The sequence below is a fragment of the Anguilla anguilla genome, chromosome 14 (assembly GCF_013347855.1).
Source record: "Anguilla anguilla isolate fAngAng1 chromosome 14, fAngAng1.pri, whole genome shotgun sequence".
Lineage (NCBI taxonomy): Eukaryota > Metazoa > Chordata > Actinopteri > Anguilliformes > Anguillidae > Anguilla > Anguilla anguilla.
In genome coordinates this window covers 17,651,929-17,667,711 of record NC_049214.1, presented here as the reverse complement: position 1 = coordinate 17,667,711, position 15,783 = coordinate 17,651,929, and the positions used below count along the sequence as shown (strand labels likewise).

Sequence of the window (15,783 nt, the reverse complement as noted above, 5' to 3'; positions counted from 1 at the left end):
CCTGTGCTGTCAAAATGTCATTTTACACATTATTTATAGTACTTGAGCAGAGGTAAAGATGGGTTAAAAGTGCATTCCTACTAAATTTAAATATGCTTGTTATCTGCTGAATGTTGAATTGTGACAAAGAGTGACAAAGACTGTTGATAGACTAGCAGAATGTTATATTGTTCTTACTGCCAATATCTTACGTATTTGTGTGATGGGAAATGTATGATTGTTGCGGCTAACACAATTTAATCATTTTAAAATGAAATATGCTGGGACTTTAAGAAATCTCTCTTGTTTTTGTGCTCAGGGGTTTTCAGGGGACTTTGGGGAGCGAGGACCACCAGGGCCTGATGGGGACCCAGTAAGTGAAACACCAGAGACCCCTCATCTCTGTGTCACACTGTTTGCATGAATTCCCTCTCACCTCTGATGTATGCTCATTTATATTCGCAAATATGCATGTATATATGGCCTCATTCACATCCAGTCAAATGGCCACAATAATACAGTATACTGCTTTGCACTGCTTTTTGCGGTGTTTCCCAGCTCTTGCTCAGCCTGCACGTCAAAATTATGGAGCATAAAAATCCAGTAATGAGAAAATCATCTGTGTCTATAGAGGATGTAGTGGTCTGTGAAGTGTTTTGCTTGAAGTGAGTGTTTAGGCCCCAAGACAATCCGTTCTGTACCTTAGAAGTTTTGACAGCCAGTCCTGTTTTTTGAATTTAGCCCATTTTTTAAAAGCCTGCCCTTTTTGCCTTCCTAAGCAAGAGAAGAATATTTAAGTTGGCACTGATGTTTTTTCCATTCAACATTTGTGTTAGGTGGATAAAAATGCTAAGACGTTATAGAACAAAACACCGGATGTGTTTGCCAGTGAGTCGTAGAAACCCTCTACTAGATAAGGAAGCGATATGCTATTGTACTGTTTTGTAGCTTTTTAAGTAGCAGGATTGATGAGAACATCCATTGACATAAAGAGTCGCAGGTGTGTTGGATGGCATTGGATAGACGCCATGAAGCGCATTCCTGGAGTTCCTCTCTGCCTGCTCTCTGGGCGACTGCCTGGCCAGGAATGTCACTTCTCCTGGGATCTCAGTGTGCATGAGACCTGACAAACGCCCTGGCCCAAAGCTGCACACACACATTCGCTCACTTTGTCTCTCACACAAAAACACACACACGCATAAATGTCCTGATACTATACCTGCACTTTCGCAAATAACATATGCAACTTCACTGGCACATACAAGCATATACTGTATGCACACATGCACACACTCAAATGAACATATGCACATGTGAATCTCAAAAGCGCATGTTGTTCATGGACATTCTCACATGCAGAACATGAACACAGGTTTGTGCACAAATGCATTTTCACAGACTTACACACTTATACCCACACTCACACACACACACGCACATGCTCTCTGATGCACATTTCTGCAAAAGAAGCTACTCAGCAGTTACAATAATTGGACAGCTAAAAATAACATCTCGCCTTCATTTTCCATAGTTAAGAAATCCTGCATTTCATCCAATCTGTGCCTGGCTGCCTGTGCACCACAAGATTTCCTGCCCTGAGCCCTTAATGAATCCAATCTGATTGCTATTACTTCTCAAAACAAAGGATTTGAACTTTTAAAATTCATATTATACTACAGCAGGAAGTGTGTCATTAAGAACACTGGCTGGAGTTTTCCATATTGCAGTGTGAAATGCCATTCTGTATACAATCTTTGGATGTGCAAAGTTTTACTAGTAGTAAGTCAAACACCCCATAGTCTTACATCTTATGCTGTATAATTCTTCTGGAAAGTACATGTAACAGATCTGAAATGGGTTAAGACAGGCAGTTGGTCATGTTACCAGAGCCTGCTTTGGACCCTGCTTTTGGATCAGGGTTCTTTCTAATTTTAGTCTGAAAGCTTGGCCTCCAGAGAGTTACTTGAGTTTTCAAGTAGTTTAGGAAAGTGGCCAGTTTGAAAGTACTGTTTTAAGCACAAAACGGAAATAGGTGCCTGTCACAAGGGCTCAAGTATTGTGATTGAGGGACGGATACTGTGACCTCACTGCCACTTCCTTCAGGTGACTGACTGGATTAGCACAGTTTAAGTCCAGGTGTGGACTGAGAGTGGGGGGCTTTCTGTGCAGGACTTTGTGCTTATTCAATGGTACCTTAAGCCTCAACCTCAGTTCACACTTTTTATAACTGACCTATCAGGAATCTTACTAAAAAAGGGAAAGCGACTGTTCAGAATTCCCTTACTTCCTTCAGGAATGAGTTGGGGAGGTCATCGTGAGTCCGGTAACCACTATCTCCCCTTCCTAAAAAAAGGAAAAAAGAAAACACTTTCTTTTCATCCCAGCCGCCGGTGCGGGAGGAAGTGGGCATGGCATGTAGCAGTAGGCCGGCGGAGCTGGACAACAAGCCTCTCTCTGTGTCCCACACCAGGCCCCTTTCATTAGCTTGGCTGGGGAGATGGGAGCTCCAGATTACACAAGCTATCAAGGGACAGAGGCCGAGGTCTTCCCCCTCCCACCGGCTTGGTGAACACTGAGCCTCTCTTCAGACTCTGTTTGTTTAAAATAGAGCCAATAACCTTAGAAATCTGCTCTCTCTCCTAGGGAGAAATGGGTGCCCCAGGTCCTAATGGAGTTCTTGGACTTATTGTGAGTATATCGATATCCATTAACTCTTTGCTTACGGTTCTTTTTTTACGCTCGTTCTCTGCTCCTCTTGTGCATGTCCTGTGAGTGTTTTGGCTCAGAGCACAGACAGCTGCAGTAGTAGAGTCTCTCTTTCAGTGGTGCTCTGCCTGCTCGAAGGTGAGTGGGCCCCTGCTCACTGGGGGGCCTTTGTGGCTCCTCCCCTGGCCTCCTCCCGCAGTGTAAGGAGGTCCCACTGCGTGCCACCATGTTGTTTTATAAAACCCCAAATTTCAGGTTGGAAAGGATATTTATTTTTATTTGGTGAGCATATGTGTATAATAATATTATATTTTTATTTTTATAGTTTTGTAAACTTGTGATTAGGTTTCTATACTCATAACTTTTTTTTTTGGTTTCGGAATATGTAAAAGGGTAAACTGAGAGCTAAGAAGCCCTTCAATATCATTGAAGGTTTTTTCTGTGTATCATTTTTTTCAGTACTTATGTAATGTAAAAGTGGGCTGAATGTGGCTTTTTGACTCTTTCCATGAGTCGAACTGATGCTACACACCCTCATTCTGTGCATTGCTCTGGCTGTAGGTGGGAGAGTGCGCTGTGATCTGACTGAACAGAGGCTTTATAAATGCAGGGGAATGCACTGTCAATCTTAGGGTCTAATGAGGGAGCTGGTGCATTTCAAACTCCTAAAATAAGCTTTCCAAGAGCACGAGGCATTTACAAACCAGCACCAAGCCACATAATAACTGTAGATTACATGTTTCCCAAGTTTGCCTTTCCTCCTACACTATTCCAGGACTTCATAATGCCAGTAATTGTGATGTTAGAGGCCCTCTGATTACAACTGTTAAAAATGTCGCACTGTGTTCAATAGAGACTCCGTATCCAATCTGAGGCAGACAGAGTAAACAGTGTTTTTGCATGGGGAGAGAGCCATCCAGGGAAGTGACACCACGCTTTCAATTAGTGATGCTCTGATGACAGGTTTTAGTGTGTAATTTTATTCATTTCGTCGCATGGCGCTGCCCTTTGAATCAGCAACAGTGTTAACCATGGCTTACGCTATGCGTCTGGAGGTGGCAAACCTCCACTTGCACATTCGTTGCTTTTTGCTTTAAAGATATTTGTGACACAATAAATCAGCTGTCCTTAAATTATGGAGTGGAGTCGCAAAGCAGAGTAGAAAACATTTGTAATTGATTGCTCAGATGACAAACAATCACAAGTTCTGCCAATCACAATGCAGATTTGTAAACTGATAATCAAGTGTGTTTCATTATTTAGAAACAATTTATGAAATGCTGTCAGTAAGTAAATTACAGACACAGTTGTGCTGCAGTATATTGTGAGCCCTATAACCTGAACCGAGCGTTAACCTTACCCCAACTATATCTGTGGCTGGTCGCATGTGAACTGCACTTTTTATATCTACTGCCCTGAGGTCAGGTGAACCTTACTGCTTGGATTTCCATTCATGCTCTGTGTTTAAACCATAAGTGATCATCTGAGTTATACATTAAATAGATCATTTTGGTCTGGTGAATTTTCAGAATGCAAAGTTTTTTGTAACGTTAGTTCAAGGAAAGATGTAATGACCAGCTTTGATATGGGATGTATGTTTTTATCATATATTTCTACATGAGGGGTGCACAGCATGGGTCGTAGTTGATATATGGTACAAGTTCTCCCATTAGCATCAGTCCTCGGTATGGTTCATTTCTCTCCAAGTGTTTATTCTAGTTAAATCCAGGGCTCAAGTTCATGGATGACTGCTTATCAAGTGTCCGTGTTGGTGATTATGTACTGAATATTTCAAGTTCATTTGGACCAGGCAATGTTGAAACTTTTGAACTCTGGCCAGGAATTACTTTTAATATGTGTTGGATGACCTGTAGTATTATTGTTATATATGGTTAGAAGGGTCCATGACTCCAACCAAGCCCAGAAAAACTGCATGTGAAAATAAAGAAATTTCAAGCAATTCTTGATGGGATGGAGCATCAACTCACTGCAAAACAAAACAACATTTGCGGTACTTCACAGTGAGTAGCACTGTTGCCTCACTGTAAGAAGGTCCTTAGTTCGAATCCTGGCCCGAGAGTTTGCATGCATGTCTGCGTGGGTTCTCTCCGGGTACTTTGGTTTCTTTCCACTGTCCAAAGACATGCAGGTTAGGTTAATTGCAGAGTCTAAATTGCCCCTAGGTATGAATGTGCATGTGAATGGTGTTTGTGATAGACTGGTGACCTGTCCAGGGTGTATTCCTACCTCTCTGCCCAATGCACGCTGGGATAGGCTCCAGCATAAGCCAGATCAAGCAGGTTAGATAATGGATGGATAGAGAGTACTGCACAGAATCTACATGAAAAGCACACTTTTTGTTACCAACAACAATAAGAAGAAACTTTGTTTGTAGAGCACATGTTATTTGTCATTAAAATGCACATTTCAAATGCTTAACAGAAAAAGATATTCATCCCAAGTTGGCTTCATTGTCAGTGTAGGTGGCAGAAGGTACAGTGTATACTTGACTTGGCTTGTTTTATTTCTGTGCTGGTAGTGAGGTCACTCTTCTTTGTTTCCTGATTATTTCTTCATGATGATAAGGATAATTTCACTGTCTAACATGGCTCTGTTTCTCCCCGCTGTGGGTGCCAGGGCGATATGGGGCCTCCTGGGGACATGGGTTTGTCAGGACCGCATGGACTCAAGGTGATTATCCCAAATGATCCAGTCTAATCCAGCTGCTGCTAAAGGGGTCAAAAGGGACTTGCATGCACAGAACATTCCAGCGTATGACTTCGTAGGTGTCCTGTTACCTCCAATGCTCTCCATTGAAGACGTTTGCCTGTGTTATATAATAAGCTAGAAAGGATTTATAAGATAGCGTTTCTTTTGTACAACATTTTGCAGAACCAGGAAATTCTGACTAGACTCAGGAAACATGTATGAATACAATATGCAGAGACACTGTAGCCCACTGCTACAATGTTCTTGTGTGAATTCTCATTTAAATTTTCTAGAATAGTGCCCAAGAATCCTTTGTAATCCGATATTTATTTATTTATTTATTTATTTTTCACTTCAGCAGGTTTGTTCTTTCGTGCTATGCTATATTTTTGTTTCTCATAAACATTTTATTAAAATCACACCATGTTCAACTGGTTCATCTACCACCGTAAGTTTATCGCTAAACATAAGATGAGATACTTAACGTTAATCAATTAACGGGTTTGTAGGTTATTTGATAGCTGCTGTTTTTCAAAGAAAAGTGAAATTCTATGTGCACTATTAATTCTTACATCCTGCTATTCCCAGAAGTTTGCCCTTCTGCTCATTACAACGAAACAGAGAAGCTCTGCTACAGGGTTATTTACATTTTCTTTGTTTATCTCTAACGGACATTGAAATTGGATTCTGGATTTGTTATTTTAATAGATATAAACACCCAAGAGCACCCTTTTGCTATTAAAGACTATTAATGGGGGTTTATGAAACACGCATTCCGGTATATCACATGCATTGTGTGTATTGATTTATATGTGCCATTTGAGGAAGTGATGGGAGGGGGTGAGGTACTGGTGTGACAGTGAGATGTAACATCAGGCGTATTAATGGGAGTGCTGCTGTTTTTCAGGGGGTGCCAGGAAACCCTGGAGAACCAGGACTGAAAGGTGATAAGGTGATCTGAATACTCCCTTATTGGCCTGTGTTTACAACGCATGTGATCTAAGTGCTGCATTATTGTTTACTCTGTATGACGCATATAGTTAATGCCCCCTGCTTGTATTGCATGTGACTGTATTGCCTAGAGCCCTTCACACAGCTCAAGTGAACCTGCAGTGTGAAGTCTGACTCTTCCTGCCATGCATGGGCCATGCTCACCAGACCATGGCCTCCGTATATTCACAATTCAGAAACGAGTGCTTTTTAACAGAACGGTTCAGGGGACCCCCTGCCCCGTCTGCAGCACACCAGTGAGACTCTTTCGAATCGGTCTGTGTGCAGGGTGAGCGGGCAGGTGGCTTTAAAGACCCACACATGAATTGTAGATACATACATTCAGACAATCCCAAAGGCAGAGGAATGCCAATGAGCTGTGGCCCAGACAGAGACCTGCCTGTTTTTTAGGAAGTGAGATGATAGCAGTCTGAGCCCCTTAGGAGGGCATAGTGTGCCTCTTTGACACAGCTGGCTGCAATACCACCTCCAGTACAGTCTCACAGATTACCATGGAGTCTCACAGGCTGTGTCCATCTGACATACAGTACAGTTATGTCAGGCTATTATATATTCTCACTGGCTACAGTACAGTCTCGCTCCTTGTAGTCAATGAAAGTGTATTCCCGGGCTCACAGAAGGAGCTCTTGACCTCCTGTATTCTCTTTCTTCATAATGTTGAACTTGGCACCAGCACCGATGTCTTTTTTGGCTGCCATCTTCAGAATGTAATATATCATTCAAAAATGAATGCATATTAAGCTTCAGTACTCCATATATGTTATTAACTCTGTTGGGTCCAAATGCTGTTTTTGAATGTGAATAACATTAGAAAGCACATGTACTCCTTGTTAACATCACTCTTGCCTCTCTTCAGGGTGAAGTTGGTCTGCCTGGGGAGCAGGGAGAGGTTGGATTCCAAGGTGACAAGGTATTTGCTTCTTTTAATTAATGCCTACATTTCTCGCATCAGCCTCTCTTTGTGTGTGCCCGCTCTTTTTTAAATGTATTGGCCAGATGTCCATTCCCTCTGGTGACATCAGTGAAACCCTATCCAATAAGAAAAATATTTTACTCTATATTATTCAGATGGAGTTACAGTGGTGCTGATTCGAGATTCTGCACATTAATCGTTAATTTTACATGAATATCAGTTTTAATATGTGGCTATATACCTCCTGGGAGTTTTGTAAGTTTGCATATTTAAAAGCAAGGAAGGTTCTTCACAAGCCCAGAAATGTCCCTGTTCCTTGTTTCACTCAGTGACGTGAACATATTTCCCCTTTCTTATGAATTTACACTGATTTACAACTCCCTTCCACAAGTGTGGCTTTCATCTCTGTATGAGCCCTCAAAGCACGCACAGGTTGGGTTTCTGAAACATGTAAGCATCAATTTGGTACTTTTTAACTTCACTTTGATGTCCTCATTCAGTAGAGAAGTACGCGAGCTGGGCTGAGCAGCTATAAAGTAATGTGTGTTTGTTACTGTTGTCATGTTGGGGTGGTTCACACATTTCTGGGTGTAGGGGTATGTGGACTGTGTTCTCTAACTCTCCCTGTGTGGGTGTCCCAGGGTGTACAGGGCTTACCAGGACTGCCCGGGCCTCGGGGGAAGGCTGGACCACAGGTGATCTTCCCGTTGAGTTGCTGTGACTCAATCCATTCATAATGGTCCTTTTCCATGTGTGGTTATAGGTTATTATTAAGCCAGTAAACCTGGGGGTTGATTAGGTAGCCATGCTAACAGAGATGATTTATTTGGGAATTAGGCCAGGATACTGACTCATTGACCTTATTACAATTAGTGCAATTGGATACATTCTGACACCCAGTATGGGTGTTCCCCTTTAAATAGGTATAGCAATTCAAGGGATCACCTCATGTGATTGGACTGTATCGCAGAAGCATTCTTAAACAGAGTCTGATGTACTCAAGATGATAAGAGTCATGGAGATGAATTTTGACTCAAAATCCTCACTAGCATATGCACCTATTTTTACTCACATTTGTTTTTTATTGTCTTATTCACAGGGGAAGATGGGGGACAAAGGTCCAGATGGCTTACCCGGTCCTCCAGGTCTAGAGGTAAGTGCTTGGCTACATTACACTAACATGGATATAGCTTTATACCACTGTCATGTTGTTCTTTTGACCCGGATGTGCACATCCCATTGGGTATGCAGCTGAGTGACCCAGCTGTGTAGAAATATGCCCGGCCATGTGACCCTCTCACTGACCCTAAGGCAGAGGAAGTGTTGACTGCCCAACGTACAGGAAACTTTCCTCACACAATACTTGATTATCGCTCCCTCTAATGGCCTTGGCTAGATTGCAGCTCTCTCCCAGCACTTCTTTGGACCTGTTCACATAAGAGGGCAGGTCTCAGTCAAGCTCAGAACACATAAAAAAGGCTATGCTAAGAATTTAACAATGAATGAGAGCTTTCTGTTATTCAGCTCCAAGCGTAGCTGGAGTTTTTTTATCCACATTGCTGCTGCTGCCGGTACTGTGCACTTTGGTGGTGTACTGAAGTAGTGCCAAAAGCTCTCAATTGTTCTCAGCCACACTCAGGGCAGCTGCTGATTTGAACTCAGAATGACATAAAATGTGAACTACTTTTGACTTTTTCAGCTAAATCAAGCCTACTTAAGACATTAAGAACTGATTCACCACTATTTTAAAATATGATGCATATTTTCTGTTTGTCCGATAGTTTTTTAATATGAAGTACAATGCATTTTTCAATGTTTTTCTTTTCCATGGAAACAAAGCTCTTACTGACTAATTGCAGTATCTTTATAGACAAAACAAAGTCACATTCATAATTGCAATTATTAAATCATTTCATGCTTTTGTACAAATAGATCTAAATACAACCCTGTTTATAAATTGGCTCTACATTCCCTTGTCTGCATTGTTGTTTTTCTGTTCAGTTATAAAGGAACCAATCCCAAGACCAAGCTGTTAGAATGGTGCACTTTGTCTCATTATGGTAATGACCATCAGGCCTTGTGCTTGTTCTTGTGTGCAGGGTTTTCCAGGTGACATTGGACCACCGGGACAGAATGGCCCAGAGGGACTGAAGGTCTGTAACACGCATCCACACACTGCTTATTCTTAATTCTATCTACGAAATACAAGGAAGTCCATGTATCCATTACACGTTATTTTGATAACGTGTAATGGATAGTAAGGTGTGATTTTTGGAGGGAAATTTGGTATTGGCTTTTGCTTGAAATTATTCTGGGCCAGTGCATTTTCTCCTGGGGCTGTATGTATGGCGATCTGTAATGTGAGCTTTGGCTCCCCAGGGAAAGCCAGGAGCGAGGGGTTTACCGGGCCCACGAGGAGCGGTTGGACTGGAGGTGAGAATGTCATTTGGCTCTTGTCCTGTTCAAAATGAAGCGATGAATCAGTGTTTCCTGTTTCGGCACTGAGGACTGACATTGGTACTGTTTTCAGGGAGATGAAGGGCCGCTTGGACCAGCTGGGGCCCCTGGACTGGAAGTGAGTTTCAGTTTTAAAAGTCTCATTGTGATGGATAAAAATACCCAGTCTCCATTCAGGGCGGTTTTCCATTGTCATGCTCTGGGCTTGTGTAAGTTTGGTTTGTTTGTGATTCAAAAATAGTTCTTTGTGGCCCAAAGCCTGTATGAGTGCAGTGCAGAACTAAATTGCATGGATGCTGTATTCACCTTATGACCCTTGCAGCTTGTATTTAAAAGTTGATGCTCTCCAATCATTTTATGTTGGCAACATGAAACATTCTGCAATATTATGTCGTTGATGAAAAAATTTGCAAAATATACTAATAACCAAACCCGCTATTGTCATTCCTTTGAAGCTCTATTTTTCTAAACTGAAGTTAGAATTCAAAAATTGACTTGATGAGAAGCCATATTTTAATAAGCGATGTGCTGACATTACATACTTTAAGCGACATTTCTGAAACTGAAGCACTACGTGGAATTTCTGATGAAATCTCTGTCATACGTCACGCTGTTTGGAAAGCACCTACACAGTGATGGGTCCAACTATGAAAGAATTGAAAGGGCTGCCAATCTCTACCTTAAAAAAATTGCTGTTTCACTAAATGGCCACCAGGTGGTGATAATTGCTATGACTCTTTTCAATATGATTAAATTAATTAAAATATAAGAACTGGATTTACCAGTATGAAGAATGAAATTAATTATAGTTTGATTTAAAAATATAATGAATTCCTGCTTCTTTACTATAAATATCAGTAACACGTGCAACTGCACTGCATTTTTTATTTATTTATACATTTTCCCAAATTAAAGTCATGCCATCTTTATGCTTAAATTATATGCTGAAGTATGTCATTTAATGCTACATTAAGATAATACCTATTTCTTTAGCTGAATTGCTGCTGATTAAATTAATATCTGATTAAACCCCTGTGCTGGAAAGCAAAAAAAAAGTAAAAAGATTTACAATAAAACATCTGGAAACATATGTTCAGAAATATTTTTTAAATCTCTAGCGCAATAATAATCAGCCCACCCTTTTTAGCCAAATCTTGTCCTGAACTAATTGTCCTGATTGTAGCTCGCCTTCCTGCAACACTTTAATTCTAAGGATCTCATTGTAATTTACAGAGATGCTCTTCTCTAGCACCGATGTACAGTGCCTTCGGGGGTGTTGTGTGTCAGTGCAATGCGGATAGTAGGCCACTTAGAGCCACACACTGCTGCTGCGCTGTCTCTCTGTCTGTTGGAGGGGAGGCGGGGTCCGAGGTCCCTGGATGGATGCCATTGGACTTTCTTCCAGCATTTCATTCAAACAGCTGTCTGCCCTCCCCGTTAATCTCTGCAGGAAACACACTGGTTTTTATGAAGAGCGGTTTGCATGGCAACAGTGTACAACCGCTGAGAGAGCAAAAAAGCGTGAAAAACTCTCTGAACCATAACAAAAAATGTCTGTAACAACAAACACCACTAGGGCAAAATGGAATGAGAGCGCGTAAATGTTGTAACTCACCAGAACAGCAGTAATTCCTTCATGCTGGCGCTGGGGTCTGCAAGAACATTAGATGCTATGGGGCATCTGAGGCTGATGATAAAAGCTAAAAATCGTGGTTCGGTCTCACGTTCATAGCTGTAGTAATTTAATGATATTCCTTGGCTTGTTGTTGCCATGATGACTGAAACTTCCTGGGCTGCTCAGTCCATTTTTCTTTGCAAAAGCAGTAACATCTGGTTTTGGGAAAGCTGCCCTGCTTGAAGATCAATTACACGCCCACTAAAGCAAAGTACTGATTATCTCAGTAGCCTGGGATGCCATTTTACCCTTCAACACGTGGGAGAAAGTGAACATCTCATCAGAGCCAAGAGGTGGATAGAAGAAGGACAGTTTTCTTTTGAATGTTCCCCAGCTAAAAAGCATCACACGTGTTCCCTCCCACAAAGTATGTTTGTGCTCGATGTAGGTGGTTCACGTGTTTAGATAACTAAAGGTTGACAGTAAGATATCAGTGGAAGGAGGCTGGTAGATGTGCACCGTATCTCTCTCCCTGTGGCTGTGTGTCTACATAGTAGAGTAGATTCACCCCTAAGCCCCCTACTCCAGAACAACCATTGGGAATGGGGGTTGTTCAGAACTTTGAAAGGTTCTTAACTTTAAAAGTGAAGTCAAATTGCACAAATTTTGATTTGAATAATGCTTTTTTATTTTTGAATTATGTAAGAATGTGCATTTGCATTAGGCCTACTCTAGCCTTATTTTTAAACAGGCTGTCGTTTTTAGCTACAAATCTTGTTGTAAGCTAAAAACCGATAACCAAATACGTAGAAGGACATTATTATTTTCTAAGATGCAATATAATGTCATCCTATCTATAGCTGACAACTGTTTGGGAAAAATGCTGCTCTTTAATTCACAAATCTATGACATAACTATAGGCTAAGTTTATGTGATAAAGAATGTAGTTTATGTGTGTCGATTACAGAGAAACTGCAAGCTATTAACTGAGTTTAAGAAGGATACACTGGGCAAACCGCCAATTCAGAAACAGATAAAGAAATAGAAAGTGAGGACTTTTTTATTTTTTTATTTTTTTGCTCTATGCCAGTAAAAGCACTCCCTTTTTTGAGGGACACATGCAATCATTGCAGGTTATACCATCTAGCTTGCTATCTTCCATTATTACCATCTAGCTTGCTTTTCATATCTTTTTGTATTGTGTGGATAGCAGTCCTGACAGCAGGCTGTGATTGGCTATCAGGGGAAAGTGGACAGGCATTGGAGTGAGAGCGTTGACAGCTTTTTCTGTCTTCTGTTTAGGGTAGGCCTGGGAGGAAGGGTTTCCCTGGGAAAATAGGTCCTGATGGATTGAAGGTGAGACCTGCTTTGAATATAGCCAATATGTAATCAGTGAATCTGTTAATCATTCACTAACTTTGAATTGAAGCATATCTCTCTGGTTGCATACCACGTCTGTACCCAATCATAATAGTCTTTGGTTTTAAGGTACAGGTTTACTTGTGTGTCTTGTGTCCTCATCTTCTCAACTGTCCTTCAGATGTGCTGTGTATATGTATGAATGTTTATTGAAACTCTTAACTGAGGCTTGTAACACAGGGTGAGCCTGGAATCACTGGAAAGGTTGGAGTGGTCGGGGAAAGGGTAAGAGCTCATCTTTGTTTCATGTGTATTCTTCTGCGTGTTTACATCTCATTACACTTATCTAATCCCATGCATTTCCCACAATGCACTTCAGGGCCTTGTGGGTTTCATTGGACCTGTTGGTGAGACCGGAATTTCAGGAGAAAAGGTGAGTTTTGTGTCTGAGCAAGAACTGATTAATGTATTGCTCTACAAGACATGTATTTTTTCATTGTATTGGGTTTGGTACCCTGCAAGGACCCTAAGGTCACTGTATTTCCCCTGAAAGCTGTACAGCTGTAGAAAGGGTGTAGTCTGTGTTCTCCCTGTTAGTGTCTGATGAACAGAAGGTGCTCTGCATGATGTGTACATTGGACTCACTGGCTGTCTGTGATTTCAGGGGGACCGTGGAGAGATGGGTCTGCCTGGCCCTCCCGGAGAAAAGGGAGCGATGGTAAGGAGTAAGTCTGGACCCTCTCTCTGTTTCCACGGTGTAAGATTCAGACATGGAGTTTGACAGGGGAAAAGCTTGGCGATAGAGCTGGTCTGAGGTATCAGAGAGGAGGGCCTGGCTGCTGAGAATGACTGGGAGGGAGTTTGGACACTTCTTTATGCTTTCTATACACAGACAACTCAATCCTGGGGAAAACCTTGGGTCAGGGTCTCAGAGAATGTTAGCTGCAACAGCACATGTCAGTTAGGACCCGCCAGGGAATTTTTCCTGTTTCTGATCATGGCTGCAGAACTAAGTCCATTCTTTACCATCAACAAGCTGCAAAAACCATCAGTGTCAGTACTGTGAAGTCACTTGCTGGAAGACTGGCCTTCTGAAGCCTATAAACTGGACAAAGGGCAGTTTGTCACCTCTCCTGTCCACCTCCCACCTAAATGTCTGTTCTGCCGGGCCTGGCCCAGCAGCATTGTGGGACCAATTAAGCGTCATTGCTCTGTGATCGAATGATCTAATCCCTTGCTGACAGGTCCACTGTGCGATGCCAAAACTTCGGCTCCGCAGCGGCCTCTCACCTTGTGGCGCGGTGTGATAAAACTCAGGAGTAATTCCACATGTGTCGCCGCGGCAGCTGGATGCCGCTGAGCGTTCTCTGCCGCTTGAGAGCACCGGAGAGCCTGGCTCCACGGTCCGGTTCACAGTACCGAGCGGGATCAAGGGGCCGGTCCCGACAAACAGAGGAGCACTTCGGTTAACGGTCTGCTGCTTCGCACTCTGCCGTCTGAAAGCCATTAAAATTCCTAACGCAAAACAGACATTTCCATTGGACTCAATAAGCCACAGTGTCTGCCCATCAAAAGACCCAATGAAGTTAACATGACGTAATTTGAAAATGAAACAAGTAGCTTCTTTTCGGGGGCCTGTGCACCACTCCCAGTCTGGTCTAAGCTTCATTTAAATGAAACTCAGCCATTGTTGTTGCTGTGTTACTGGTCTGTGTATTAGTAGTCATGTAGCTATGATGGGAAAAGGAAATGTGATTCCTTGAACCATAAATCTGAAGTGTGCCTACCAGACTGTCCAGTGCATAACAGTATAAGCACAGAGAACTCTAGTTCACTTGGTCCTACTGTACCTTGTCTAGTTGTCTCCATTGCAGTGATATTGGATTGTGTGGGAGGTACACTGTAAAAAAAAATTGGCTGTAAATTTACTACTAGTTGCAGTGCTTTTACAGTAAGCTTCACAGTAATTTACTGTTAACATTTTCTGTTATTAAGCCCCTCTCTGGGTTGATACCCAAGAAGCACCAGTAAACAAAAGCTCTCAGTTTCATAGACATGTTTGGCATTGTTTCTACAAGGTACATGCAATAATGCCTCTTTCCTTCAAAACACTGAATGAAACAAAGAAAATGACTGAAAGTCAAGGTAGATTGATGGCACATGTGTTTTAATGACACAATAACACAACCTAATTAAACATTGCTTGTTAGAAGCATTGCTGTTGTAAAACGTTCAATTAAACTGACCAGTTGGCTAATAATTTCAGTATACGATTATGTTAAATCACGCAATACCCACTTCCCAAATATAGGATATTGTACCTTATTTCAAAAGAAACGATAAATTACTTGAACCAGAAAGATCATTCATTTGTTGATCCATTCATTGATTTTACGATTTTAGATGGCTTGACTGAGGTTAACAATTACCTCCATAAATCTGACACAAAACACTCCAGCTACAAAGCCTTACAATTGAAAGCACAACTATCTCCGCTGCATGACTTAAAAATATAGCTATATATAAAGTCATAAAGGGGAAGCCACTGTTAGTAGGCCTATCTGAAATAAAACGTAATACTGCTTAATATTGACCGTATCTGTCTGTGTTAGTCGTTTGCCTTTGGTGCGGCTTCATTAGGTGTCAACCACAGCTGCCATATCCCATAATTCTGCACAATCTAGTTCGATTCAAATAAAATGTTCTGCTGTAATATTGCGTATCTTACGTTGATTTCACAGTAGTATTCTGATTACATTGTGAAATATTACTGTTAAATATTGGAAAATCCAGGTAACCATGGATTTCACCATAAAATTCTGATTACAATATTTTATGGTGGATATTATTGTTAAATCTTGCCAAATCCAGGTAGCCATTGTTTTCACAGTAAAATTCTGATTACAGTATTTTACTGTGAAATAGTATTGTTAAATATCTTGTAAGGTAGTAAGGAAGCTAGGTCATTTTTAGCATTGTATTGAATATGTGAAAAAAACATATAAGATAAAATCTCATATGTTACAACTTAAAA

The 15,783-nt window shown here is 41.4% G+C and overlaps 1 protein-coding gene across 3 annotated transcripts in view; it reads left to right on the top strand.

Annotated features, from left to right (window-relative positions):
- col27a1b (collagen, type XXVII, alpha 1b) overlaps window positions 1-15,783 on the top strand; it is a 107,199-nt gene that overhangs the window by 58,256 nt on the left and 33,160 nt on the right. For all 3 annotated transcript variants that reach the window (XR_004762384.1, XM_035392130.1, XM_035392131.1), the window contains exons 13-26: window positions 299-352; window positions 2,623-2,667; window positions 5,323-5,376; window positions 6,302-6,346; window positions 7,262-7,315; window positions 7,960-8,013; window positions 8,418-8,471; window positions 9,418-9,471; window positions 9,698-9,751; window positions 9,849-9,893; window positions 12,693-12,746; window positions 12,990-13,034; window positions 13,129-13,182; window positions 13,414-13,467. Coding sequence is in view for 2 of the 3 variants with exons in the window: in XM_035392130.1 (XP_035248021.1) it covers window positions 299-352; window positions 2,623-2,667; window positions 5,323-5,376; window positions 6,302-6,346; window positions 7,262-7,315; window positions 7,960-8,013; window positions 8,418-8,471; window positions 9,418-9,471; window positions 9,698-9,751; window positions 9,849-9,893; window positions 12,693-12,746; window positions 12,990-13,034; window positions 13,129-13,182; window positions 13,414-13,467 (720 nt within the window). In the remaining variant the exon portion in view is untranslated. The remainder of the gene's footprint in view (window positions 1-298; window positions 353-2,622; window positions 2,668-5,322; window positions 5,377-6,301; window positions 6,347-7,261; window positions 7,316-7,959; window positions 8,014-8,417; window positions 8,472-9,417; window positions 9,472-9,697; window positions 9,752-9,848; window positions 9,894-12,692; window positions 12,747-12,989; window positions 13,035-13,128; window positions 13,183-13,413; window positions 13,468-15,783) is intronic.